Source organism: Ruditapes philippinarum, unplaced genomic scaffold (genome assembly GCF_026571515.1).
Source record: "Ruditapes philippinarum isolate M1 unplaced genomic scaffold, ASM2657151v2 ctg856_1_1_1_1, whole genome shotgun sequence".
NCBI classification, from domain to species: Eukaryota; Metazoa; Mollusca; class Bivalvia; order Venerida; family Veneridae; genus Ruditapes; species Ruditapes philippinarum.
The window spans coordinates 16,652-43,768 of NW_026862309.1; the positions used below are offsets into that span (position 1 = coordinate 16,652).

Below are 27,117 nucleotides of genomic sequence, written 5' to 3' on the forward strand. Positions count from 1 at the left end.
CGTCTTAATGAAGATGAAATGAACAGGGGTATTGGAATGTTGAACAAAATCACGTTGCCCATGTCCTTGTGGTATCCCAGAACGTTGTTTCCAGGATGTGGAACCGATTCCAAATGACTGGAAATGTCTTGCAGGACCACACCGGAGGTCGGGAACGTTCAACGACTCAAGCCCAGGACCGATTTATTTTTCTTCAGGCTAAGCGCCAACGGTTATCGAACGCTACGACCTTACGTAACGACTTCCAGAACGCAACTGATGTGCGTGTAAGAACACAAACTTTTAGAAACAGGTTGCATGATGCTGAGCTGAGGTCATGGAAGCCTGCAATTTGCATTCCTTTGACACAACGCCATATTCAAGAGCGTTTGCAATGGGCGCAGACTCATTTCACATGGACAGTTAACGATTGGGCCCCGGTCCTCTTCATTGATGAGTCAATGTTTTGTGTGGACTTCACGGACAGACTGGCTAGGGTTTGGAGAAGTCCCCAGCATGATTTGCAAAACACGGCCGTTTTGCAGGGGTTCAGTCATGGTGTGGGCGGGAATAAGCGCTCAGGGGAAAACGGACCTACACATCATTGAAAACGGTACACTGACGACAGCAATTACGTAATAAGGTACGTCAATGAAATCTTAGACGTGCATTTACGCACGTACGCTGGCGCAGTCGGCCCTGATTTTATTCTTATGGGTGACAACGCCCGTGTACACAGAGCCCACTTCAAAAACTGATGTTATTGTGATATGTATAGGCCAGTTATTGAATACAATACGGAACAGACTTTTATTAGAATCAGAATCAAAGTTATTTTTTCCATTTCTCAGTACATGAATAATGATCTCATAAACTATAATATTATGTACAAATATTACATACACATATCAATCGAATAACATGTATCATTTAAAATATGATTAAATGGTAATCAAAGTTTTAACATATATCTTAACACACATACTGAACATTCATACAATCCATTTTATCATTTACTTTCATTAAACAAACATAATACTTTTTTTGTATTTTTATAAACAGAAATCTGCCTTGTAATACTGCACTTTGGGGTCAAACGCACTTTAAGGTCCGACCCCAAAGTGCGTCACACTTCGCATCTTACTTTGGGGTCCCACGCACTTTGGGGTCAAAATCGAGAAATTGACTTTGAATTGTATTTCTAAAATTAATAGATGCTGCGAAAAAATATGATGTTCTGTCAGTCATTTACTTGATATGGGTGCCATATTGAGCCCCATTTTAAATATGAAAGTTCTTCACTAACTGATCAAGATCATTTAAAGTCTTCACTGTTTCTACTATAATTCAGGGCACATTTTTTGCGTCTACTTAATACCTTGATATTATTCAAATATGATACATTCAAATAAAATGCAGTTAATATTTTTCCAAAGAACTATAAATATACTCTGTTGCAATGTTCTGGTGAAATATCAAGTTTCTCGATCGGATTATAGATAGTGATTTTTACAAATACTATTAAGCTTATCAACAAACTTAAGTTTTTTTGTAAGCTCCGCCTTACAACCGTTCGCCAGAGGCTTTTTTAATGGGAAATCTTTCATACTTCTTTAGAGTAGGCAAACATGAATTTTATAATGTTTAAATAATGGTATCAGAGAAATGTAAGATGTTTGTTACCTGAATAAACTAGTGATTAATGTGAAATAATTTGTTATAGAAGTAGCAAAATGTAAACAATGTAGTATTGTACTTCCATATCAAATACTAATTCACTAGTATGACTGTTCTTATTGCCAAAAAGCAACATATTTAAAAGGTGGTTCAGGTAATTGGCCAATGAGTAACTTTTGGAATCTATAGAAGTACACCAAAATTAAAAAGCACCCAACCATCACCTCTAGACCCCTCAATAAGAATTTTACATTTTTATGAAGTTCCACTCTAAATGTGTGACTACTAAAAGAGTTTTACTGCCTGTACGGACTACTACTACTTAAGGCCGCATCTACACCTAGTCAAGTTTCTTAAATGTCAAATTTAGATAAGCTAAATAAATGACCCTTTCAACATTTTATCAGGCACATTTTTTTACTGAAATGTGTTATTTAGATTTCCCAAGATTTATATATTTGCCTTTTCTAAGAATATCATATTTCTGTAAATGTATAAATAAAAAAACACGGGGAAATGATGCAATTGGCTAAAAACAATGAGGTTAATGAAATGTGTACATTCATTTAAAATAAATGGAATATGTGAGAAAATATATTTTGAGCTTATTAATTTATACAAATTCTTTACTTGATGAAAGCTCTTCACTAACTGATCTAGATAGTTCAAATTCCATATTGATTTTATTATAATTCAGGGCACATGTTTTGCGTCTATTCAATATTATGCTTTATTGTTATGCTTCCGATCCTTAAAGATCGTTCAGCACGACATTAGTGCTGTGCTTGTGGTAACTTTATTCTTTCTATTCGGCTATTTTCTTGCTGGGTGGTTCCAGTATTCCTCACTTGAATTCTAGGACATGTGGCCTGCTTTTAAAATTTGTCTTTTGACGTCTTATCGGTGATATGCAGGCTTGATAACCTCTGATTTCCTTTCAAAATTCCATTTTATTTAGTACCGCCCATTGTTTTCTTGTTAAGGGCACACGTATGTTTTTACTTGGGGACCATATGCAGCTTTTGATGGAATGGCACTTACGTGTCACATTGAAGGTTCCATGATAACCGCCACATGAACACATCCGCAGATGTTTCTAAATTCAAAATTGTTCCAGTTCATGTTAAAAGTTAAATTCTGCTTAAACCGGTGCTAGGGCGTGGACGGTAACTTGCATTTTCCAGTACCATCCATGAACAGGCTCAATCAAATCCAGCCTGCAACATTTGCAATTGTGCAATGTTGGACTTTCTTTGGGAATTCTTATTTTCTCTATTTTAACACATTGACTTTTGTTTACCATTGGCTTTGACTACAATATATCATTTAAAACATAATGAAAATTAATTTTTATTCACCCCAAAGTGCGGTCGTTTGTCTGATGTTAAAAATTGCATATGTACCTGTTAAACGCACTTTGGGGTCAAAATTGGACCCAAAAGTGCTTAACGCACTCTGGGGTCGAACCCTAAAGTACGTAACGCACTTTGGGGTCGGACCACAAAGTGCGTTTGACTCCAAAGTGCGGTGTACACTGTCTTAAGCAATACAGCCATATTCGATATGTTTATATGGCCGTCATATTGAATTTTAAAGCGCCTAGTTTTAACAAATATTTATTAAAATGTGTAATGTTATTTACCATTAAGTGTTTATGGATGGTTCAGATTTAACAGATCAACATGAAACTTGATCATTATTGTGTCATCTCTAACATACTTAGGTGTTTCAAGAATTGCATGAGATACAAATAGTGGACATCCAGAAGCTATATTCATGTCTGTTGTTGGTTTTCTAAAACTGCTACTGGTTGGATCTGGTCTAAACGAGTCAGAAAGGTTGCACTGTCCTGTCTCCTGGTCAAGAAGTGTCATCGTTACCTTCTGCTGGAACGGCCATGGCAACAGGTTATCATACTCACCTCTCATAACAACAAAGAACAGACTCATGTGACTTCCTTTTCCCATGCCATCTCCGTTAAGATATACCTTTAGGAGAAACCAAAACTGTTAAAGTTCAATTAAAGTGAAGATATATATAGAAAATTCATGCAAAGATTTTCAACTGAATCACTTATTGAAACAGCACCAGTAAAGCTTCTATGTAACAATCATGTATTGTAAACATGCTGATTAAAATGCATTTATTCAAATTCCCATAGAGTTACATTACACAAAGTGTTATGATTACGTGGTTTAAAATAAAATTTCCCAAATGAGTGCACAAAGGAGATAAAAACTGCCTGAATTAAAAATGTAATTGTAAGAAATGTACATTTATGAAGTAAATTTAGAAAGCGACAAATCGACACATATATAATACAAAGTTTGACAACAGAAACTTGTGACAATTTTTAGCAATAATCTAAACTATAAATATGACAGGATACAATATTTACATGACATAAATAAAAATAAGGATAAGTAAGGATAGATCTTAATCAAGAAGTATCAATCAAGAAGTATCATTAAATGGTGAGAAACATTGTCCACTCCAAAATTTACGATAATACATTTTTCGTTCATCACTTTGTTGAAAAGCAACGCATGAATTAAGCTGTTAAAGCCAAACTTCATGTGTCCAGATAAATGCCGGTAAGAAATCGCGTCATAGCCTACATTATTTCGTGTGCGGAAGATCAGGGAGCTCGAAATCGTTAGAGAAGGGGTAGCCAATACACATGTTAATTTGAATAAAAATGAACAATCATTCGAAATGCCATAAAATAATTTTACTTTATACTATTACTTATAACTCAAAGTATTATAATAACATGGATTAATGTAAAATTTCCTGAGTGAGGAAAAACCGCCAAATGGAATGCTGTCCATAGCTTCTAATTAATATAGATATGCATATGAATACAACTTACCTCTTACCTAGATATTTAAAACCAGATGAAAGTAAAATGTATCATAACAAGATCACTTATCATTCATATTTAAACGCCTACCTGCTCTCAACTTTTGCGGCATGTTTTTTTCTTACACATTAAATCCCTTTAACAATAATATGATTATCACATACCTGTGCCGCTTTTGCGACTCCGTAAAAATAGTATTGCAAGGCGGTGCATACATTTTGCCATGCCGTCATTTGCGTTTGTTAAGACGCACTAAATGTTAGCTTACACTATAAGTTATTTTTCATTTTAAACAGTCTTTATTTTGGGTATGTGATAACTAGAATATTATATCCGTGTAAGTTCATTGCTAAATTTATTGAACTCGTTGAATAAAATTTTATCTTGCTCGGCAAAGGCTTGCATATTATAGTTTTGTTCAACTCTTCAATAAAATCAGTATTGAACCTGCACTCATTCAATATCCTCTATTTACCACATAAGCAGAAACAAATACAAACACATTCTCCCGAGAAGGCAACTAAATATAAGAATGTGTGTTCTGGATCGTAACACAGTCCGCAGTGACATTCATGCATTATTGTTTTGTTGCATAATTAACAGTGGAATGTTTGGACCTATCATTATATCAAATTCAACTTACGTACCCGAGCACACATCTTATAGCCATATCTGTGGGTGTAAAATGGCTGACTGTACAACGAGAGTGTTCTCCCTTGAACTGCGTCTTGTTTTCTCCGAGCATAATCCCTCAACTTCCACATTAGTGTACCATCGTAGCTTGCTGTCTCCAGGATCTGAAATCTCAGGTCAAGCTCTGCCATCTGAACATCCAACTGTGCAAATTGGCTGTCATGCTTGTCTATTATACGCTTTAACTCTGGAGCTTTATACAAAATAAATAACTTTATTCTATACTTCTATATTTTCCATATTTTCACTGGTGTTTTGCTGGACTACTTTCTTCTTAATTCAGTCAATACACAAAATATAAGGAAAAGCCTTTCAAATTGTAATTTAAAATATTAGAAAATGTATATAACAAACATTAAATTCGTGTTTATTCAACAGATACAGTATGCATTTTCATCATGTGGTATGAAAATTATCATTTTTCTCTCCTGACTACCGCTACTCATGAAATATTTATTTTCAGACCACTCGATGAAAATAAAACCTGCATTTATAGAAAAAAACTTGAATATCCTCTATGTAAAAATAAAAATAAAAATATATAACCAATGTTGGTCATTCAAATGCAGTTTCGATTAATAATAGGCTCAATTAAATAGAAGTCATTATATGGTTTAAAAATCACAATAATTTTTGGGTGAACCTTTATAACCTACTTATTATTCAAGCGTTTTTCTTATAGAAATATATTATTTACCGAATTTTAGCCTCAGAGAAAGAAAATATTTTAGATAAAATTTCTAAAAATACTTTTCTTTACATATAAATAAGAGTAATATTAAGCATTTGATGTAGATGGTCGATTTTCATTTATGAATGATTTATATCATAGGTTTGTAATAAGAAATGTTTTGAGACAAAGAGGACAGAGCTTGAATGATCCTATTCTAAATATCTTTGTCCGAAGAAAATCAATGATGCTTAAACACTGAACTGTTGCTGCAGACAGATATTCTAACAAATATCATTTAACTTAAATGAAAACGTATTCAAATATTATATTTGTTAATTACTATGTAAATAATATTCACTGTGTTTGTGAGCTATGTAACATGCAAAAATTTGTTTCAATAAACAACTCTCTAATATGTTTAAAATGAAATAATCTTATTATAAACGACAGTGATTAAAATAATATAGAACCTATGACGATTGTACAGTATGTTATGTATCCTCGGTATATAATTATGTCATAACCCAGAAAAATTACTCTTAGACATAATGTATACTTTAAAGTTAACGTCACATATTTTACCTGATGAGATTTCACCCGGACCTGATCTTCCTTCATTTAAATATAATCTTTCAAGTTGAACAACTTGTGCCCTAACCTGTGTCAGAGATACCTGCATGGTTCGAACATCTGTATCATGACGTTCAACAATGTCTTTCTTAGCAGTATTTTCTAGTTGCTTCTCTAGATGAATTACACGCTCTGTTACTGATACCATTTTTAACTTAAATAATCAATTTACAATGGACATATTAACCTTTGTTCAAGATATTAGGGTAATATAAAAAGACAATTACAAGTGAAAGCAAGGTTTAAGATGATACGGTATATTCGCCTTCCAGACAGCAACATTAACTATAAAAACACATTAACTAACATAACTTACGCAATTATTTTACAATTATATATTATAATTAAAAAAAAAGATAGAGCAAAGACGTGATCGTTTATATTTACTTGAAATGACAGAATAAATAAATAATTAATAAAAGTAATTAATAAAACACCCTTGCAAAATCTTTTCTAAATATGTACTGTTAGCTGTGTAACGGCAAATTTATAATACTTGTTCGATATAGAAAATGTCTAATAAGAAAACAAATTTAACGGTTATAAAAGGGAAAAATGATCATGTAAATATATGTACAAATAGATTTTTATGAGCATAAACAAAAAGGCTTTATTGTCTATGAAGAAGACAATGCACTAATGAGAATCACTTACAAGAGATCGGCGTAACGTCATCATTCTACAGGGGGATATGTGTCTCTTAGTCCTAAAGTTTTCATAAGCCGTTCGTCAATGATTTATTTTCTTCCAAGTTTACCAAGGAGTTTCTTTATTAGTTAATGTTCTTGGCTAATTTGACTTCTGATGATATTTTTCTTCAATTGTGGCAAGAAAAGACATTGACATGCCATTTTTGATATATCCTTATGAATATACACATGTATTAATAAGGTCATAATTGACAAAGAAACATGTTATGTGACAATCTTTACCTTTAATTCCTTACATAAATTCATAGCCTTCTCAAAATTGTTTTTCATCAGCGTCATTTCTTTTTTCATATTATCAACCTGTGCACGAAGCTGATCTCTTTCTGATTGTACTACCTAAAATATCAGAACAATAAATACTTTAGACTTGGAATCTTACTTTTTAGCAAACAATGAATAAACTATATAAATAGGTACAGTTTTTAAAGTCATATGCGAAACCTTATAACTGCTAATGCTTCACTACTATAACAATTTTTGAAAAGTGGAGTTTCTTCGAAAAGGATAAAATAATTAATGAATAAATATATAAAATCAAAAGTCACGTATAGAAACATAACATAATTTGACGACGGAAGATCTTGACTTTACTAGGTAAAAAGAAGTTGAGGGATACCACAAACTGTACTTTGACTGTATGCCTACAGTGGTTCGGCGGGGGAAATGTGCACGGAAATCATAAGTTTATAAATGTATAAACTGACTAACCAGAGAAGATGATAAAATATTCAAAGAAGACAGTTAAATAAAATAGAGAAAAACGGAATCCAAAAGAACGCTGAAAACGACAAAATAAAAAATGTTGCAGGCTCGGTTTGATTGAGCCTGTTCATATACATCGTCGGATACCCACAATTGATAAACATGTCACATAACATGCAATCAAAATGATCAATGTTAATGGTTCGGCCATGGGTATCCGACGATGGTTCATATATGGTACTTGGAATTGCAAGTTTTTGTCCACGCCCTCAAGCACCGGCTTAAGCAGAATTCAAAATATAAACAAAAATGGTGACATTTTGAATTCAGAAACATCCACAAATGTGTTCATACGGCGGTTGTCATGGATCCTTCAGAGTGACACTTTCGTGTCATTCCATGAAAAGCGGCGTATGGCTCCTAAGTAAAAGAAGCGTGTGCCTAAAATTGTAAACTAGAACTCCGCGAGTCGGATGTGTCGCCTTGTGAACAATATTGTTTAAGAGAAATGGCAAAGACAAAAATGAAATTTGAAAATCAACAAAGGGCAATAACTCAAAAAATAAGAAATGCAGATAAGCAGTTTCTGTGCACTGCACTTCTTATCAATAAAATATATCCTCCTATTAAGTTTCAAGTCTAAAGCTTTTATAATTTACGAGAAATGGCCTGGACAAAAATAAAGTATGAAAATTAACAAAGGGCAATAACTCAAAAAATAAGAAATGCAGAGTACCAGTTCTTGGGCACTGCACTTCTTAAAGAGATCTATCACCCTATGAAGTTTCATGTCCATAGGAGAAAAGGCCTGGACAAAAATAAAGTATGAACATTAACAAAGGGCAATAACTCAAAAAATAAGAAATGCAGAGTACCAGTTCTTATGCACTGCACTTCTTCTTAATGAGATCTATCATCCTATGAAGTTTCAAGTCCATAGCTTTTATACTTTAGGAGAAATGGCCTGGACAAAAATAAAGTATGAAAATTAACAAAGGGCAATAACTAAAAAAATAAGAAATGCAGAGAACCAGTTCTTGTGCACTGCACTTCTTCTTAATGAGATCTATCATCCTATGAAGTTTCAAGTCCATAGATTTTATACTTAAGGAGAAATGGCCCGGACAAAAATAAAGTATGAAAATATACAAAGGGCAATAACTCAAAAAATAAGAAGTACAGAGTACTGGTTCTTGTGCACTGCACTTTGGGTCATTATGAGAAGCATGCATACCAAGTTTGAAGTCAATCCGACTTATAATGACTGACTTATGCTCTGGACAAGCTTTAGGGGACGCCTACAACGACGCCGACGACGACACCGACAACGACGCAGACGACGACGACAACGACGCCGCCGACAAAAGTAACCCTTATATGTCGCCTTTTTCAAGGCGACACAAAAAGAAGTAAAAAATATACGAAGAAAAAAAACTTACCTGGAGTTCCCGTGAACATTGCAAGGTTTGATCCCCCAATTTTTTAGCATAATCAGTTGTTAATTGTATATGTCCGTTCAAGTCATTGATTAAGTGATTTTTTACCTCTTCATCTGTACCCTGTTTTACAACATAATGACTTTTACCAGTGTAAATGTGGTTTATATTCAACTAACTGGTAATTTTTAAAATTAACTTTCATTATTACCCTAGGTAAAGTGTTTCATATTTATTATTATTATCATTTGATAATTGGTGATAATTTACTATTCTTTTTTGCATGTTTATGTATGTTTTATTTTTATTTTTATTTTTTTTTTGAGGCCCCATCTGGGTAACCCCGTTTATTTACCCCGTAATAGGTATGAGGGGGTCGGGGTCATCCTCCATCATACCTTACATTGTTAATATACAATATACATGTTGCAAAATAATTATATTCATGTAAATATTGTCAAATACATCTACAGTATATATTTTGCATATAAATATAAACAACATACATACAATATACATACAATAAACCCATCTATTTTCCAAAAATATTTTACCAATAAAAATTACTACTTATTAATAAACAATTAAACAATCTGTTACGAGGTAAAGTTTTGTTTCACATATTAAGTGTAATTTAAGCAATTAAGGATCTTATAATTGACCATCTATTATTTTCATCATCTGTCAAATTTGTATTTCTATAGATATTTCATGCTAATTTCAAACTATTTTTAAAACCAATACATGTAGGTAAAAAGTTTTTTCTCTTTGACAAATAAATATATCTTTTCAATTCTAGAAACAATATGTCATATTTAAAATCTTTATTTTCTGTACATTTACAACAAAGAACATCGTCAAAATTATGTAAGTTTTCTCTAAGGTATTGAAATAGGCTTTGAATTTTCTGACATTCCCAAAATAAATGTAAAAGTGTTTCTTCACAGCATTTACAAAAAGTACACATTTTATTATCAACAATTTTCATTTTAAACAAAAGTGAGTTTGTAGCTAAAGTTCTATGAATAATTCTTGTTTGGAACCACTGAATATATGAATCTTTAGAACATTTGAAAACATAACTATATATTAACTGCCAATTAATGTTATCATCTTTAAAACATGTGTTCCACCTTTCTTGACTTGTAGGTATGTCTGAATTTTTAGCTATAATTTCATAAACATATTTCTTATTGTTATTCATAGTTAAAATAGGTTTAACATAACAATTTATTATAGGATATTGAACATTAAGCAAATTGTTACTAATAGAAATATTTAACTTTTGCATGTACATTTTTATTGCCTGTTTTAAACTATGATACTGTAAAAAGTTCACAGGTTTACCTGTGACCTGTTCTAAATATATCAAATCTACAAAGTTACCCTGTTCATTTATAATATCTTTTACAAATCTGATTCCTTAATTATATAATGTCTGAATGTAAATATATCTATTTCCTGCTAAAAAGTTGTGATTGTAAAAAAGTGGCATATGTAATACTTGCTCTATATTATCTATACAAAGTTTATCTACAAACACCATATAAGCTTTTAAAACATCAATCCAGAAAGAATTTGTTATTTTACTAATAATCAAATTACAAAACATTTTTCCAGTGTTAAAAATTTTATCAATATTAAACAATGTGTTTACTAGCTTATAACATTTACTTTTGCTATTACTAACATATCTTTTAAGCCATTTTATCTTTAAACTATGTATATAACTATAAATATCAACCATGTTTAAACCACCTTCTATGTATGTTTTAATAAGTACTGATTGTTTTATTTTTGCCTTGCCTTCCCAAATGAAATCATAAAATAAGTCATTAAGTGTTTTCAAAAATACAGTATTTGGTGTTGGTAGGCTTGTGAAACAATGAGTAAATAAAGGAAGCAATATTGACTTAATAACAGCAATTTTTTCCTATTGGAGTTAATATTCTCTTTTTCCAGTGAATGATACTATTTTTTACTTTTTGAAGTTTTTCATTAAAATTTAAGTCAATCATTTTTTCTAAATCAACATCAAATATTAAACCTAACAATTTGAACTGAGTATCACCCCAAGTTAATTTCCATCTTGTCTTAATTGATCACCTAGTACTATATTTAAGAGAGCCTATCCAAATAACCTTAGTTTTGTCAAAATTTATCTTTAATCCAGAAATTTCTGTAAACTTACTTAATAACTTTAAAGCAGTATTTAGAGATTTTTCTGAACCATCTAATAGAAGTGATGTATCATCTGCAAATTGATTAATTTTATATTCTTCCCCATCTATAATTATGCCTTTAACATCCTTACAGTGTCTTATTTTTACTGCTAATATCTCTGCACATAAAATGAAAATATACGGTGAAATTGGATCGCCTTGCCTACAACCTCGTCTAACTTTAAAAAAAATTGGATAAAAAACCATTTAATATGACACAAGTTTCAGTATTATATAAAAACAGAGATATCCACTTCCTAAACATAGGACCAAAACAGAATAACGAAAGACATTTCTCAATAAATGTAAAAGACAGAGTATCAAAAGCTTTTTCAAAATCTATCATCATAATTAAACCTGGCATATTATTATCTTCAGTAAACTTCATTATATCATATAATAATCTAGTATTTTCACCAATATATCTATTCTTAACAAATCCAGTTTGATCTTTTGACACTAAAATATCTAAAACAGTTTTTAATCTATTTGCTATACTACCTGAAGCTAATTTATATACTACATTTAATAAGGTAATTGGTCTCCAATTTTTTAGAAATTGTTTTGGCCTGTTTTCTTTCGGAATACATGTTATGGTTCCTAATTTCTGATTTCTAGAAAATGAATTAGCATTATATGCATAATTAATAGCTTTCACAACAAAATGTCCAATTCTATTCCAAGAGGTTTTAAAAAAGTTAACTGTAAATCCATCACATCCAGGACTTTTATCATTTTTCATATTTTTTAATGTAAAAGAGACTTCATCGTACGAAAGGAGACCTTCTAGTTTTGCTGATTGATCCTGAGACAACATAGTAATATCACAATTCTCTAATTTTTTATCAATATCAGAGTCATCAGTCAAAACAACATTTTTATACAAATTTTCATAATAAGAACAAGTTTCTGTAAGTATATCTTTTTGATCATATATAAAAGTTCCGTCATCAAGTTCTAGGAAAGGAATTGTTTTAGCTAAACAATGTGATTTTTCTAAATTCAAAAAAATAGTTAGAAGGTTTTTCTCCTAATTCAATCCACTGTGACCTAGACCTGATCATAGCACCTTTAATTTTATTGCATCTAAGTTCATTCAATTCATTTTGTAAATGTAAAAGTTTGTCTTTATTTGTAATTGTTAAATTTTGTTCAATATGAATAATTTCTTCCATTAGTTGTTTTTCATAAACATTTCTTGCCTTAAATGAGCTATAAGAAATAGTTTTACCTCTGATTTCCATTAAAAGTGTCTCCAAAAAAAGTTCAGCATTAATAACAAAATCTATTTCTGTATTTTGTATATCTAAAATATAATCTATTTCATAAACTGGTAAACAATATTGTAATTTTATTTCATCTATTTTCTTATTTATTATATCAAGGAACTCAATGTCATGTAAAAGAGCATTGTTAAATTTCCATAAACCTTTTCCATGACTAACAGGAACAAAACAAAAATCTAAATATATAATAGAATGATCAGATCTATAACTAACGTCTATGTCACATTTACGTACAAACTGATACAGATTACTTGTTACAAGAAAAAAATCTAATCTGCCTTGTTGTATAAGGTTAGTTCGTCTCCATGTATATTTTCTGACATCACCATGTAATTCTCTAAAAGGGTCTATTAGGTCTTTATCTTCAATAGCTTCTAATAAAAAAATTCTAGCCTTAATATTATGAACCTTTGATTTATAATTATGGTAATCTAAGTCTGGATTCTGAACAAGATTAAAGTCTCCACAGAAAATTAATGAATCATTATCACTAAAAGAATCTAAAACATCAAAAATATTTTTAAAGAAATTAGGACTATCAATGTTTGGAGCATATACATTAAATAGTAGAAAATTTATTGAATCAACTGATACTTGTAAAATTATAAAATTTCCAGAGTCATCAGTTTTAACTGAATTTATCTTAATACCTAAATTTTTCCTACATAAAATGGCTACACCCTTAGCATTTGACCTTCCATGACTAAAAAAACATAATCCACCCCAATCGGAGTAAACTTTTTTTCAATTTCTTTAATAAAATGAGTTTCTTGTAGACAGAGTATATCAGCTTTTTTGGTATGGAATTAGTTAAAAATATCACGCCTCTTAATGCTATCATTCAAACCTCGGCAATTATAAGAGAAAATCTTAAGATTACTCATTGACAATTGTTATTTTTATACATTCATCATTATATATCCATTGTACAAAATAACTACACTTGACTGAAATTAATACATAAACCCAGTGAAACAACGCTAAATAATATGGCCTCAATAAAGTAAAAATATAGTTTAGCATGAATAAACTAAGAAAAAAATAAAGAAAGAAAAAAGGAACTTGCAACAACATCCATTATGCAAAAAATTACATATGGAAAAAAGAACAGAAGACAATTTCTCATACAAAAAGGGGAAAAAATAAAGAAAAAATCTTTACATACAAGAAAATGAAATAAGCTTTAAGAAAGTCAATGATAATTTATTTCATGTGTTTATTATGTTAGAGTATATAAGTTAGGCTTTTTTTGTTATTTATTTATGACACCTTTTCATTTTTGAACCAAAATTGATATGAACATGACTTTAATCAGTGATTAAAAGAAAATTTTAAAATGTCTTTAATACAATGAATTTAAAACTAAAGAGAAAAAAGAAGAAAAAGAAATGTTATATAGTTAATGATGTTGCAACTAGAATTGCGAAGAATTGCCTTCTACAGTATGATATTATGTGCAACACAAAGACATCTTTTCAATAAATATCATCAAATTCTAATTTTGTAGATGTTCCATAATATAAGTGTGATAAGCAGATGACTGGTTATAATATAGTTGTATCCTGAACCAAGCATTTTTTGTATACTTTTGTATATAATCACAATTTTTATTTGAGATTGTGTGAGAAAAAAAAGGTTACTGTGTACAGTACATAAGCAATAATGTATTTATGATTATATGTCACATGTAAATGATTTTATAGTACATATATAAATGAGTATACAACTTAAACATAAAAGATTATACAGTTCCAAATATACATATACAAATTATTGTATAGCACATAAATACATGATTATATAGTACATGTACACATGAAAGTATAGTGTACCTATAATATATACACATGGCAGTATAGCACGTATCATTCAGTCCAGCGCAGCAACGGGCTAACTATGATTAAATTTAAAGGGAATTGACCCACATGCAATCCAACATTTTACTAATATACATTCATGGATAACATTTATACTATTTCAAGTCGAAGTACGCCAATAAAACATTATATAACTTAACAGCGTTTTATATGAGATCTGTAGTTGTAAAAACAGCTTGTATGTTTTATTTGTTAACATAGATTTAATGAACTGAAATAAATATATTGGACGGTATACAATAAACTGCATGTACTAGACATCAAAATGAAATACATTATTGGTTACAGTAAAATTGAGAATTTAACTCACCATGAACGTGCAGCCAACACATTTATACTGACATTCTCTAGGCTTCATGTGGCATATTTCCTTGTGATTATTCAGCTAAAGCAAAGAATGTCAGTTTGAAAACATTTTGAAAATTAAATAATTTACTTAAACAGGAACACTAATTGTCTTTTAACGAAGCTTTCGAAGTTGATCATAAATAATATCTGACACATGTATATCATATATGTTTATTGAACTATAATAATGTTCATTATATTCACTGTTAGACACTTTCTTAGTGAGAAATTACTGTTACTCAATATCTAATTTCAAACTTATTAAGAGCTTATTTCCAGAATGCATAAACTGAAACATTCATTATCATGCCATGTTTTAATACAGCCATGGCAAAATGTTTTATATGTATTACTACTTGATGTATAACGAGATACAAGTAAATGTACAAGTTAAATAAAAAATTTCTTCTTTCTTTCTTCTATATTATACGATAACTATGAACAATCAGATGTTTCGGAGAAATAGGGAACAAACAAAACTAAAATTGTTTGTTTGATAATTAAATGACGGAACATTTTTAAGGGTAATCAGTAAATGAAAACAAAATATTGTCAATAACAACATAATAAATATTTTATCGGTAAATTAGTAACTAAAATAGAATGATTGACTGCGATTTAAAATGAATTATATAACCTTTATGTAAAAAGAAATAATTTTACCTCAACTCTCGTCATTTTTAGGCTACCGCATTGATAGGGACACAGCATGACAACAGATGTGCATTCATCTTCTATGTGGCTCTAAACGATAAGAATAAATAATAAACATAAGAATTTATTTCTTAAACTGGGAATACTTTTTTTAAGATGTATGTCCTAATAAATGTAGTTCTAGATTAATACTGTGTGTGCAAGATTGCAGATTAATCGCTCTCAGGGCTTAATAATTAATTTTACAAATAAGCCATGATGAAATGTTTCGACCTTTTTTACTGAAATCGCAAAAAATGTGCCTCCTATTCGAAACTACGTAAGTATTATAATCGTTAAAACAGCAATACATTTATTTTGACGGAATATGATTATTCTTTATTTCATGAAAGTAATATCTATTTCTTATTCTTTCCATGTATATTTTACTTTAAATTTCAGCAACCTGTATATATTACAACCTGTCGGACACATATATGGTAATATATGTTAAACTGTAGAACTCCTGGTTGACTTACATCGGTACAAGCCTTGAAGGATATATCAAAGTAAGCGGTATCAACTATGCTGTACATCACTTAATGTGTCTAAGAGAGAAACACTCCTTATACTATCATTATTCTTTTTTGAGAACATAAAAAAGACTTCAAAAATAAAATTAGAATGTGCTAAATTACCTGCATGAGCTTTGAAGGAACAAACTTTTTACAAAACGTGCATTGTTCGGGCTTGTACTCGCAATACTTCTTTAAATGAATTTTCTTTTCTTTCGGGGGTATTCTTTTATTGCAGCCACTATTTGGACATGTAACTGGTTGATACTTGCAAGTCTGAACATGATTCTGTAACATAGATGATTGTGAAAATATTGATATGAAAGTTCAAAAACTACAACATACTATCAATACGCTGAAGTTGTATTACTCGAGCCTTTAAATAGAATACGAGGGATGATCAAAAATTAACCGGACTTTGTAAATGATTCGTTACCTGTTAAATGAATTTACATAAAAATACACGGAACATAAATCGGAATCTATTCCCTAAATGATACAAAAAATACCAACAAGAAATATAAACAAATAAAAAAGTTATGCAGTTAGTGTCATGTACATATACAGCAATGCGGCGCACGGTATAATTTTGAAATTGACGTTAACGACGTCACAAGCGTATTTTCACTAACGGAGCAGTTTTTTACTCATTCACAGAGTATGCCAATAAGTGGTACAGTCATGTTGTTGATGCGGCGGATCCACTGCCTATATATATTTCTGTACAAGTGGGTAACATATTGTATTGTAAAAGAATGGATGATGATAAAGAACTCCTGTAATGACGCAAATTTCCGTTCTTTCCTTCTGTAACTTGATTGCTGGAAAAATGGCACATGCAATAAACTATATTTTGTATTACAAATAATGTAAAATAATGTTGCTGAATGATAATGTATCATACATAAGAAAACATAAAAGGATAATACAACTATGAACAAAATTGTCATTATTTTAAAATAAATAAAACGCATAGCCAGTTTTGAACAATGACTGTCTAATTGTTGACACAGTTTCTCCAAAAAAACTACTGCGTAAAATAAGAAAATAATTGATACAATTGTAAACCAAGAATACAATATATGTAATTAATGCATTAACTATTATCATTTTAAAATCCGTAGAGTTGACTGCACCGTCCCGTAGCTACTTCGAACATCGTTGACAATGTCCGCAGTCAATCGACTTGTCATTTTTCAACGTCTTGGCGATTGACGTCACCAACGTCCTTGAAAATTTCTTTTTTCGTCTCTCCCTTACTTGTTTTCTATTTCTCTATTACCTTTTTTAATTTTTTATGCTAATGAAAAAATATGCTGTGGCTTTCTGGAACTTTTCCCTTGATAGCCATAATCTTTTTCTACGTTTTAAACAGTTTCTCGTCTTACTTTTGACAAATTTTTCTTATTGATCGATTTTCGAGACATTCAGACGACATAATTTTAACGGGAGTATTTCATTAACATGTGACGTTTGAATTGTGATTGCAAATATAAAAATGATTTAAATGAAGTCATTTTTACTGACAACGTCAAAGATATGGTTCATGACGTTTTGGCGTAATTTGAAATCTAAATGTGCCATATTGTAAAATATACGCAGCTTAAAGCGCCTGTTGTCAAGGCGAATTTACGCACTGCGCCGGGTATGCGTTACCATGGTTTTTGAATTTGCTGTTACGGACAAGATTTTTGCGTTATCAGATTATATAAAGCATCAGTTTACAGGTATTGTTTTCCGGTTAAGTGTGATATATAACAATAAGTGATGTGTTGAAAATTCTTCAATTGACAGTCACAGTCCGGTTTATTTTTGATCATCCCTCGTAGAATAGAGTAGAATAGAATAATATTAAACTGAATTGAACTGAAAATAATTGAATAAAATGAAAAAAGAAAGGTATGTGCCGCGGTGAGGGTTAGATGAAGGCTAGCATTATAGTGATCATACACCATTTACATATCAACTTCTGTGTCTTTCAGACTAAAAAAAACTTAATGACGAAAGGTTAAAGCGTCGGAGTAGTAATGAAATGATTGCTGGCCGCGTTGGTTCAGAGCCCATCAGAGGCAAGCCCTTGTTTCCTTGTGCAAGAAACTTTACATGCATTTCTTAGTACTGGTTGGTACTGGTTAGTTCCAGGAACAGATTCAAGAGTGTTTCAATAAGCTTATAGCTTCGAACACAATCAAACTAAAAGAAAATTGGTATAAAAAAATGTAACTTAATGATGCATGTGGACAATTGGACTGTTTGAGCATATGACGTCACGTTTATGTTATTAAAAATCTAAAAACACAAATAAAACTAAAACTTTACAGATAACGCCTTCCATTTTATTTCATCTATGCATCCAAAGCTCACAAATTCACATGACACGAGGAGGTCTCTAATTTCTCGGCGACTACTTGGATCTTGAGTTATCTAAAATGAAACGCCTTTTGAATAAATATTAGCGGAATATCAATATACATATTTTTAAAATAGAAGAAGCATCAGAATAATAAGTTAAAATCTTAATTCCGGTTTAATTAAGTATGTCCAATTAGACAATAAAAGATTGAAATCTTGATAGCACAATACAACAGACTGCGGGACAAATATGCCTGAGACCCATAAGATACTCTGAAGGAGATATGAGACGTTGGCATAGCTGCGCAAAGCTACACGCCTAAACTTTTAAAATTACTGAATTAAAAGGAAAACAATCAAGAGAATTTTAATGAAGTTGTTATGGCATTTCTTGTCATTTAAAAGATATTAGCAGAAAAATCACTTTGATAGACGTTTTTAAGTTTATCATTTTTTATGTGAAGTTGGCGGCCAAGCTGACATTCTAATATGAGAAAATGTTTTTAAAATCTCATCATCAATTTACATATTATAATTAACACACAATATAATAAAATAGGTACACAAAAGTCATTATTTCAAAGTTCGCCTAATTTATTCAATTACTTAAAAATGAAATCAAATGACAAGATCAAAAGATGATTTTCAGAAAGGCTACCTTTAACAGTATATATCATATTTTTTCCCAGTACCTTTCATGCAAATTTTTTTATGAACAGAATAAACTACGAGTATTGTTTAATATAAAATTCGAAATCGAAAGAGAAATATAAAACTCATTTGAGCCGTGTCATGACAAAACCAACATAATGGGTTTGCGACCAGCATTAATCCAGGTCAGTCAGGATCCATGCTGTTCGCCGACAAACAAGTAGAGAAACGAACAGCATGGATCCTGATCAGACTTCGCAGAAGCTCAGGCTGGTCTGGATCCATGCTGGTCGCAAACCCATTATGTTGGTTTTGTCATGACGCGCCTCATTTATTGTTAAATGATATAGTTATAAACAAAATATTAGACAAAAAACTCACACAGGAGAAAATGACTTGCATAAAATCGTAAAAGTCTCCAACTATATAGACGTTAACGTTGTCGAGCGGGTTGTTGCTATAACTTGTAGCCCTGTCCATTTGTACTATATACATGTATCTCTTTGTGAATATTTGTTTTTGTATTAATCATGCATATTACATGTATTTATTTATAGAATACATGGAGTTGCCACAAAATATTATTAAATAAACATTAACAGATTTTTTGTTACAGATTGCTGCCTTAGCTTCATGAACTACACTATACGTGGTTGCGTTAAGAATATACTTACATCACTTTTGAATAAAACTGAACAATCTTCTTCACCAGCTGGACACGTTATTGGTTCTGTTTTATCATCAAACAATGGTTCAACACAAGTTTTACATATTCTGTGACCACATACTGTCTGCATTGAGTCTCGGAGAACATTTTTACAAAAGTTGCAACAGTGCTTGGGTTCTAGTCTAATAAAATGTGGAGTTCCCGAAGGAGTTGACTGAATAGATGAGTAATCACTAGACATACTAAAGTCTTGAAAAACAAAAATCACACACTTTTCTGTCCCATATATTTGTCCCAAATACGATTTATTCGTACAAACAACCACAACTATTTCATCTGTGATCCTGATCCTATAAATCATTTACAGTAAAAAAGATGACATACATGTACATTGCATCACATTGACCTATATGAAAGAAATATGTGTTAAAGTCGAAAGACAAAACATAAATTCAGTTATTAGCAATTACAATGGATATCCTATGGTCAGTTTAAAGGTAATATCGAGTCCTATTTAAATACGGCAATATATCTCTTTTCCATCGGGTATTTAAAAGAGACATTTTGTTCAATTTTTCGATGTCAAGTTGAGTTAAATTAGATACGTATATATTTCAAAAGACTGACCACTTTGATGGTGATTAATAAACTATCTAAAATATAAGAACAATGCCCACTCTTTTTATCAACTATGCGTAACCGATACATTCTGAAGGATATACATGTATTTAAACTCTTGAAAAAAACTCTTTATATGGATGTTTGTGTGTCACGTGAGTTATTGAATGTTCATTAAAAGTAGAATAACAAATTGAACAGAAATTGTTAAATAAATTTTTATTAACAATGACACACTTTAATTGATACTCCACTTACATTATTTCTTGCTGGCAACGTCACCAATTGTAAAACGTTCTAATTTGTGCATCTCTATACATAATAAGCACACCTGGTCAAACGTAATGGCCCGATTAAATCGTGCACCCAGTCTTTTTAAAACCGTTCTAGTTCATTATATATTTCGGACAAAATAAATTTCTTACGTAATTATAAGGTTATTGTTTAACTGAATTGAAATGTGTGTAAAATATTAAATATGTCTTTGAATTTTGCTTATTTAGTATGTACTATTTTATAGCTTTGTGTTGCTTGGCTTATTGTATGTCTTGTAATTAACATGTATTTTTACTTGTATTTGTATGTATGCAAACAGAGAATCTGTAAATTAAACCTGAAACTTGGTAACCAGTATTGCAAAAATAAAACTTACTTTGACATTTACCTTTATACTTAGGCGGGCATTGCGTAATATTTTGGCAAACTGTGGTACGAGATAGGTTAAATAATTTTGACTGATTTAATCAAACTCTCCGCAGCGGTTACTTCTCCTGATCAGTACATGGTTTCTGCCAATATATATATTGATGTATTACAAAAACTTATACTGGACAGTTAATTATAGAAAATAATAAAGAAACAATATTAAAGGTAATTACCTGCCAATGTAATAGTCTTTTATCTTCCAATAACAATGTTTTATATCTTTTAAGATGCTTTATGTTCACAAGTTTTTTATGGTTATGGTCCGTTCTTCTCTTAGACATGCGCCTGTAAAAAAAAGAAAAATTAAAAATGTATCAACTCACTCGGGAATTATCTTCCCTTTGATTTTTTTGTGATTTTGTTTTTATATGTGAAGTTTTTATATGTGTTTAACAAAGTGCAAAACAGAATATTCTTTTGACAATTTATTTTCCATCTGCATTGGTTTAAGTCTGACACTTAAACTTTTACTTCATTTTGAATTGGTCAAATATGTATCATAACTGATCTTGATCCTTCTTCACTAAAATATTCTTACTTTTACAAAATATTTCAGAGATCACCATATGAACATGATGTTATAGCACCAGGGAAAAAAAAGAAAACGAGTTCTGAGGCAGTTTGGAGAAAGGCAACATCAATGGGTGTGCAGTCTGTCAGAATGCGTCACAAGGTTGAAGAAAGATTTGAGCCGCGTTACGACAAAACCAACGTAATGGGTTTGCGCCCAGCATGGATCCTGACCAGCCTGCGCATCCATGCAGTCTGATCAGGATCCATGCTGTTCGCTATCAGTTTCTCTACTTGTTATAGGGTTTGTAAGCGAACATCATGGATCCGGATCAGATTGCGCGGATGCGAAGGCTGATCTGGATCCATGCTGGTCGCAAACCCATTATGTTGGTTTTGTCGTGACACGGCTCATCTGGCCTTTCTTAGTTTTAGAACACCATAAAAACATCTCATTTATACAAGTGAGCTATAATGTGTATATTCCTTTGTAGTTTGCTGTTCGAATGTACAATTTCATGATGCTACAAAGCTAATTGTTTTTTTATATAAATTGTAATTTGAATACTATATACATGTATGTTAATTTCACTAATTATAAAAAGTTTGCATTTTTACCTATGAATTCCCTTATTTTAGGTGGACTTTTACTACATTTATTGGAAATAAACTTGTCAACAACTCCCAACATTAAATTACAATTTGTTTACATGCTTAGTTTCTTAGCGTAGGTTAGACCGAAATACCGCATCCGTTCTGTGTATTCATACTATTGTGTTCGAGGTCGATATTTTTTATATATATTACGATGCGTAATGTAAAGGATTGAAAAACATAAATGGAAAACCAAAATGATATCATTTATTTATGTCTATATATAGACACGTGCAAAAGAATGAGACTTTTATTTCTTATTATTATAAGTATGGCTCATATTCACACATGCAGTCACGATTTATTTAAGTTTCCAAGTTAATTTAAAGGCATTTTATGCCTTAGAACAGATTTTTACTTCTTTAACATGATTATTTATATAACATTCAGATAATGATTTTTAGAGCATGTCAAATTTTTGTAACCTGAAAAAAAATAGAGCTAATTTTGAAATTATTTGTCATATAAGCAAAATGTAAACAAATTGGTAATTTGATTTTCATGCAAAATAATCAATCACATTAACTGTACTAACTGACAAAATGCAACAGAGGAAAACAATGTTACAGATAATTGGCAAGTGAGTAAGTATTTGTAAACCAAATATAAAAAGCTTTTAAGAAATAAAAATTAAAGCATTATCAAGGCATAATGGACCTTTAAATATCTCAGTAAATATGAGAAAAAAATCCAAAATGCATTGTAGATGAAAATATATTGTTTAATTTTGATCAAAATGTGGTCATTTTTAATTGTTTGTAAAATGCAAATTTAATTTTGGATTTTGTCTATTTATACTAGGATAATAAGAAACTAGCATAGGAAACCGGGCTACTTCGCCGAGATATACATGATGGAACGAAAGTTTTAGACAATGATATCCGACATGTGGGTGAGTGCACAGACACTAGGGTTGAGACCTTGATCCCCACCTTTCTCCGTGGTAACATTTTAACACGACTGTATTTCTCAGTTTCACCCGTAGCGGTTAAACATTCTCCTGTTGCTATCGCTCGTGTCAAAGTTTTTGATTTCTGTAGAATAGCACACATATACTTGGTTCGATTCAATTTTCACATGATTTTACCATCAATTCTTAACAAAGAACTTGAATTTTGTTGATTTTTTAAACAAGTTTGATGATTTAGATGGATGCTCCATTTTTGTTTGTGTCTAAAGCACTTATGTTTATTTATGTGTAATATACAACGTGGTAAGTATTGTCATTCGGCTTCACATATATATGACTGAATGAAATGTAACCCGATGTCGTTATTTTTCTGCAGTGTAAAATGTATTGAATAATTATGACCAGGGCAAGTTAGGAGCGCACGTATTTTTTTTAAGTAGGCAGAACGTGGTAATTTAAAGAGAAGTAGAGAAATGATACATTCTTGCGAATCTTCATTAAATAAGTAAGAAATTTGTACTAGCACACCTACAATTTAGACTGAAAGGCGTAGCTAGACCAAAATTGATAGTGTGAGCAAAAACGCGGGGTAGGAACTAAAGGAAATGCGTTAGGCCCCCTTACTCTTAAACGTCTTTGGAACGGCGCTACCTCTAGTAGTTTAAACATTTCGATGCTTAAATTATACATTTTCATCTAAATTAATTTTTTAAGATCAGAGTATTTCATACTTTATAATATGATTGAATTATATTTCATTTCTTGACGATGGTGGCGAGCGCCGGTAGACCCCCCCCTCCCCTATATCTAATATCTTTTAGCACTGGTGTAAAATTTTAGGAGGCGCGCCCCTGGTGCCACTTGCCAACTCCATTGAATCCGTTGGTGATGACAGAAGAAGAGAATTTTAATACTTTTATTTCAACTCTGGAGAAACATTAAATTTAGATTTTGTTGAAAAATGACCCATACCACGGGATCTTACAAACGAAACTTATTTTATAGTGAATTTGTCAAAACAAAAAATTGTAACGGGAGTAAATGATAGTATCAATAATGTATTTACCTTCCGGTAAAAGTCATGCCGTTAGAACCGCAAAAGAATCGACTGTCCGTAAAATCCTGTACATATTGTTATCACTTCAGCTTCGGACTCTCATTTACATGTATATATAGTTAAAATTACTTGTGAATATGTATAACTTAGTTAGGTATGCCAAATGGTTTCCTAAAATGTTTGGTTTCCTAAAAAAAAATTTAAATGTTTGTGAATGTGTGTTTGTGTGTGTGTGTTGTTTTTTTTTTGTTTTTTTTTTTTGTTTTTTTTTTTTGTTATTCCATTGCGTTTTTTTTTTTTTTTTTTTTGTTTTTTTGTTATTCCATTGCGTAATCTATATGGAATATGAACTAATGCCTTTCTAGATACAATAGAAGATAATATAATACGCACGTGAGAGTACAATAAAACAATATTTGTTTCGTCATAATAAAATACAGCCTTTGATGCTCTTATTCATTCGTATGCCATCCACGCAAGCCGCAAGTACTTCCTAAACTGCGTTGAGTTACATAATGTTACTCATTTATCACCAGGGTCTGACGATCACGAGTATGTTATATTGTCACCACGCCTTTCTTTTTTAACCGCATGACTGTGCATATAGGCGGCAGGTAAACTGGCAAAACAATCTTGTCCATACAAAATGTCGATTATTTCCAGTTTATTTATTTCAAATTACTTCAAACATTTTTTTCCCCTAAAAAACAAAACATATACAGTGGCTAATATAAATAAGTAGAGTCACATTTACGTAAAAGCGGAAGTTTTACATGACCTGTAAATATCTATAAATAATATCGTACGGTTTTATTGGATTTCCATGATGGGTTTCCATTATTTCACACCGAATTGTGATATTTTTTGGGGGTTTATTTATTTATTATTTATTAATTTATTTATTTATTTATTTATTTATTTATTCATTTACTTATTTATTTTTCTTGTTTTTTTTATTAACAAGTTATTTACGATTTCCGAAATAATAATTAATTGTTATGTTTATTTACGTGTGCAAGCGACTAAATAAATTAAAATAATTAACTTAAATACTGTAAAAATTGACGTTATTGAGGGTTTCGGCAAAAATAAGGGTAAGGGGGTCGTCTCGGGGCCGTTAGATCGCAACAGTATATAGAGGATATTGAATGAGTGTAGTTTAATACTAAATTTATTGAACGAGTTGAATAAAATCATATTATGCGAGCCTCTGGCGAGCATAATATTGTTTTATTCAACGAGTTCAATAATTTAGTATTGAATCTACACGAATATGATATTCTTTTTATCACATATATAAAATAAAAACAGTAAACTGTTAAAAATGAGTATTTTTTCAATGACGCTCCTATAGTGTAACGCTAACAATAGCGCGCTTTTAACGATACGTTTATTTATTACCCTTTCCAGATTTTTTCCGCCTTTTTGATTGGATATTGATCAACCGAAAGAAATTGATATAACCGAGCCAGACGGGTAATATACACACACTAAATTTCCCCGTTTGGTACACAACGTTGTAAACAACATGCACTGAGGTGATGCGCGTACGGTTCGATTTAACGCGGTGTAAATTCCGATTTAAAAGCACTTTTTAACTGTCAAATGATAAATATTTACCAAAGTAGAGTAATGATACATATTACCATCAGTATCGAAAAAAATATGACCTTGTGAAAGCTTGATATTAATTACAAAAAGTGCGTTCAATAGACTACTCCTTTTCTCTTGTTTACTTTCGTAAGGTACGGGGAAAAAATTCCCTCCCGTTTTTTTATGTGAGCCTGTTTTTGGGCCCAAGAGGTTTTTCCCAAAGGGAATCTTAAATTTTTTGACGTTTCATTTGAAACACCAAATTGGGTTTTTTTTTTTAAAAAAACGTCTCTTCGGCAGGGGAAGGGTTTTATAAAATTTTTTTTTTTTTTGGTTTTTTGGGTGATTATAATTTTTGGGGGTTTTAAACTTTTTTTATACACCTTTTCCAAATTCCCAAAATAACTATAATAAAACAAAATTTTACGTCACGTTTAAAAGTTTTTTATTACACTGGGGTTTTAATTTTTCGTTTTTTTTTTGGGGGCTTTTTTGCCGACCCCCAAAGTTTTTTAAAACCCGTTCCCCCCCAAATCTTATGCCGCGGTTTTTTTTTTAAAAAAAAGTACCTTTTTTTTTTTTTCCCAAATGACTCATCACTCATCACAGAATTTTTTTTTTAAAATAAAAATATTTTCATTCTTTAATTTCATATCTGCAATTTGTAAAGATAATAATTATCTGAAAAATTCTTGATTTTTTTCAAAATCACTACTCCGTGACGTCATACTGCCGCGGTAAATCAGGTTTAGGCATACGTACGTCTGTAATAAATAGTTCTGGTATGAAAACCCTTCTACATAATAACTTTATCAATAATTTTTTAACAAAAAGCATAAATGAAAATTTATAAGTAAATGCTTTAATTAGGTGGCAAATATTCTTTATTATTTTTGATAACAAATTTTCCAATTACTACGCAGCGACTAACTGTTTATGACGGGTCATTAACTAGAACGTTGAAACACCGTAGTCTCAATATCATGCATGTTCTTTTTGTTGATATAAACCATTAATAGTCCTTAATATTTTTTTAAAGACAAATAATGGTAAATTGTCGCTTTCATCAGAGACATGGATCGTGCTTGCGTGATAA

The 27,117-nt window shown here is 31.0% G+C and overlaps 1 protein-coding gene across 4 annotated transcripts; it reads right to left on the reverse strand.

Annotated features, from left to right (window-relative positions):
• Window positions 1-787: 787 nt before the first annotated feature.
• LOC132718605 (TNF receptor-associated factor 3-like) lies at window positions 788-25,127 on the reverse strand. 4 transcript variants are annotated; one of them, XM_060702320.1, is made up of 12 exons: window positions 24,438-24,455; window positions 21,471-21,582; window positions 19,982-20,324; window positions 18,624-18,728; window positions 16,428-16,592; window positions 15,760-15,840; window positions 15,059-15,133; window positions 9,367-9,486; window positions 7,448-7,561; window positions 6,468-6,669; window positions 5,167-5,405; window positions 788-3,644 (listed from the first exon to the last, which is right to left on the reverse strand). In XM_060702320.1, the coding sequence occupies exons 3-12, from the start codon at window positions 20,213-20,215 to the stop codon at window positions 3,309-3,311; spliced, it is 1,671 nt and encodes a 556-aa protein (XP_060558303.1). In that variant the 5' UTR covers window positions 20,216-20,324; window positions 21,471-21,582; window positions 24,438-24,455; the 3' UTR covers window positions 788-3,308. The 4 variants fall into 4 exon arrangements, with proteins under 4 accessions (XP_060558303.1, XP_060558304.1, XP_060558305.1 ...); XM_060702321.1 differs by lacking the exons at window positions 18,624-18,728; window positions 19,982-20,324; window positions 24,438-24,455 and adding an exon at window positions 24,822-25,127; XM_060702322.1 differs by lacking the exons at window positions 18,624-18,728; window positions 19,982-20,324 and having other exon boundaries at window positions 24,438-24,612.
• Between the last annotated feature and the right edge of the window lie 1,990 nt (window positions 25,128-27,117).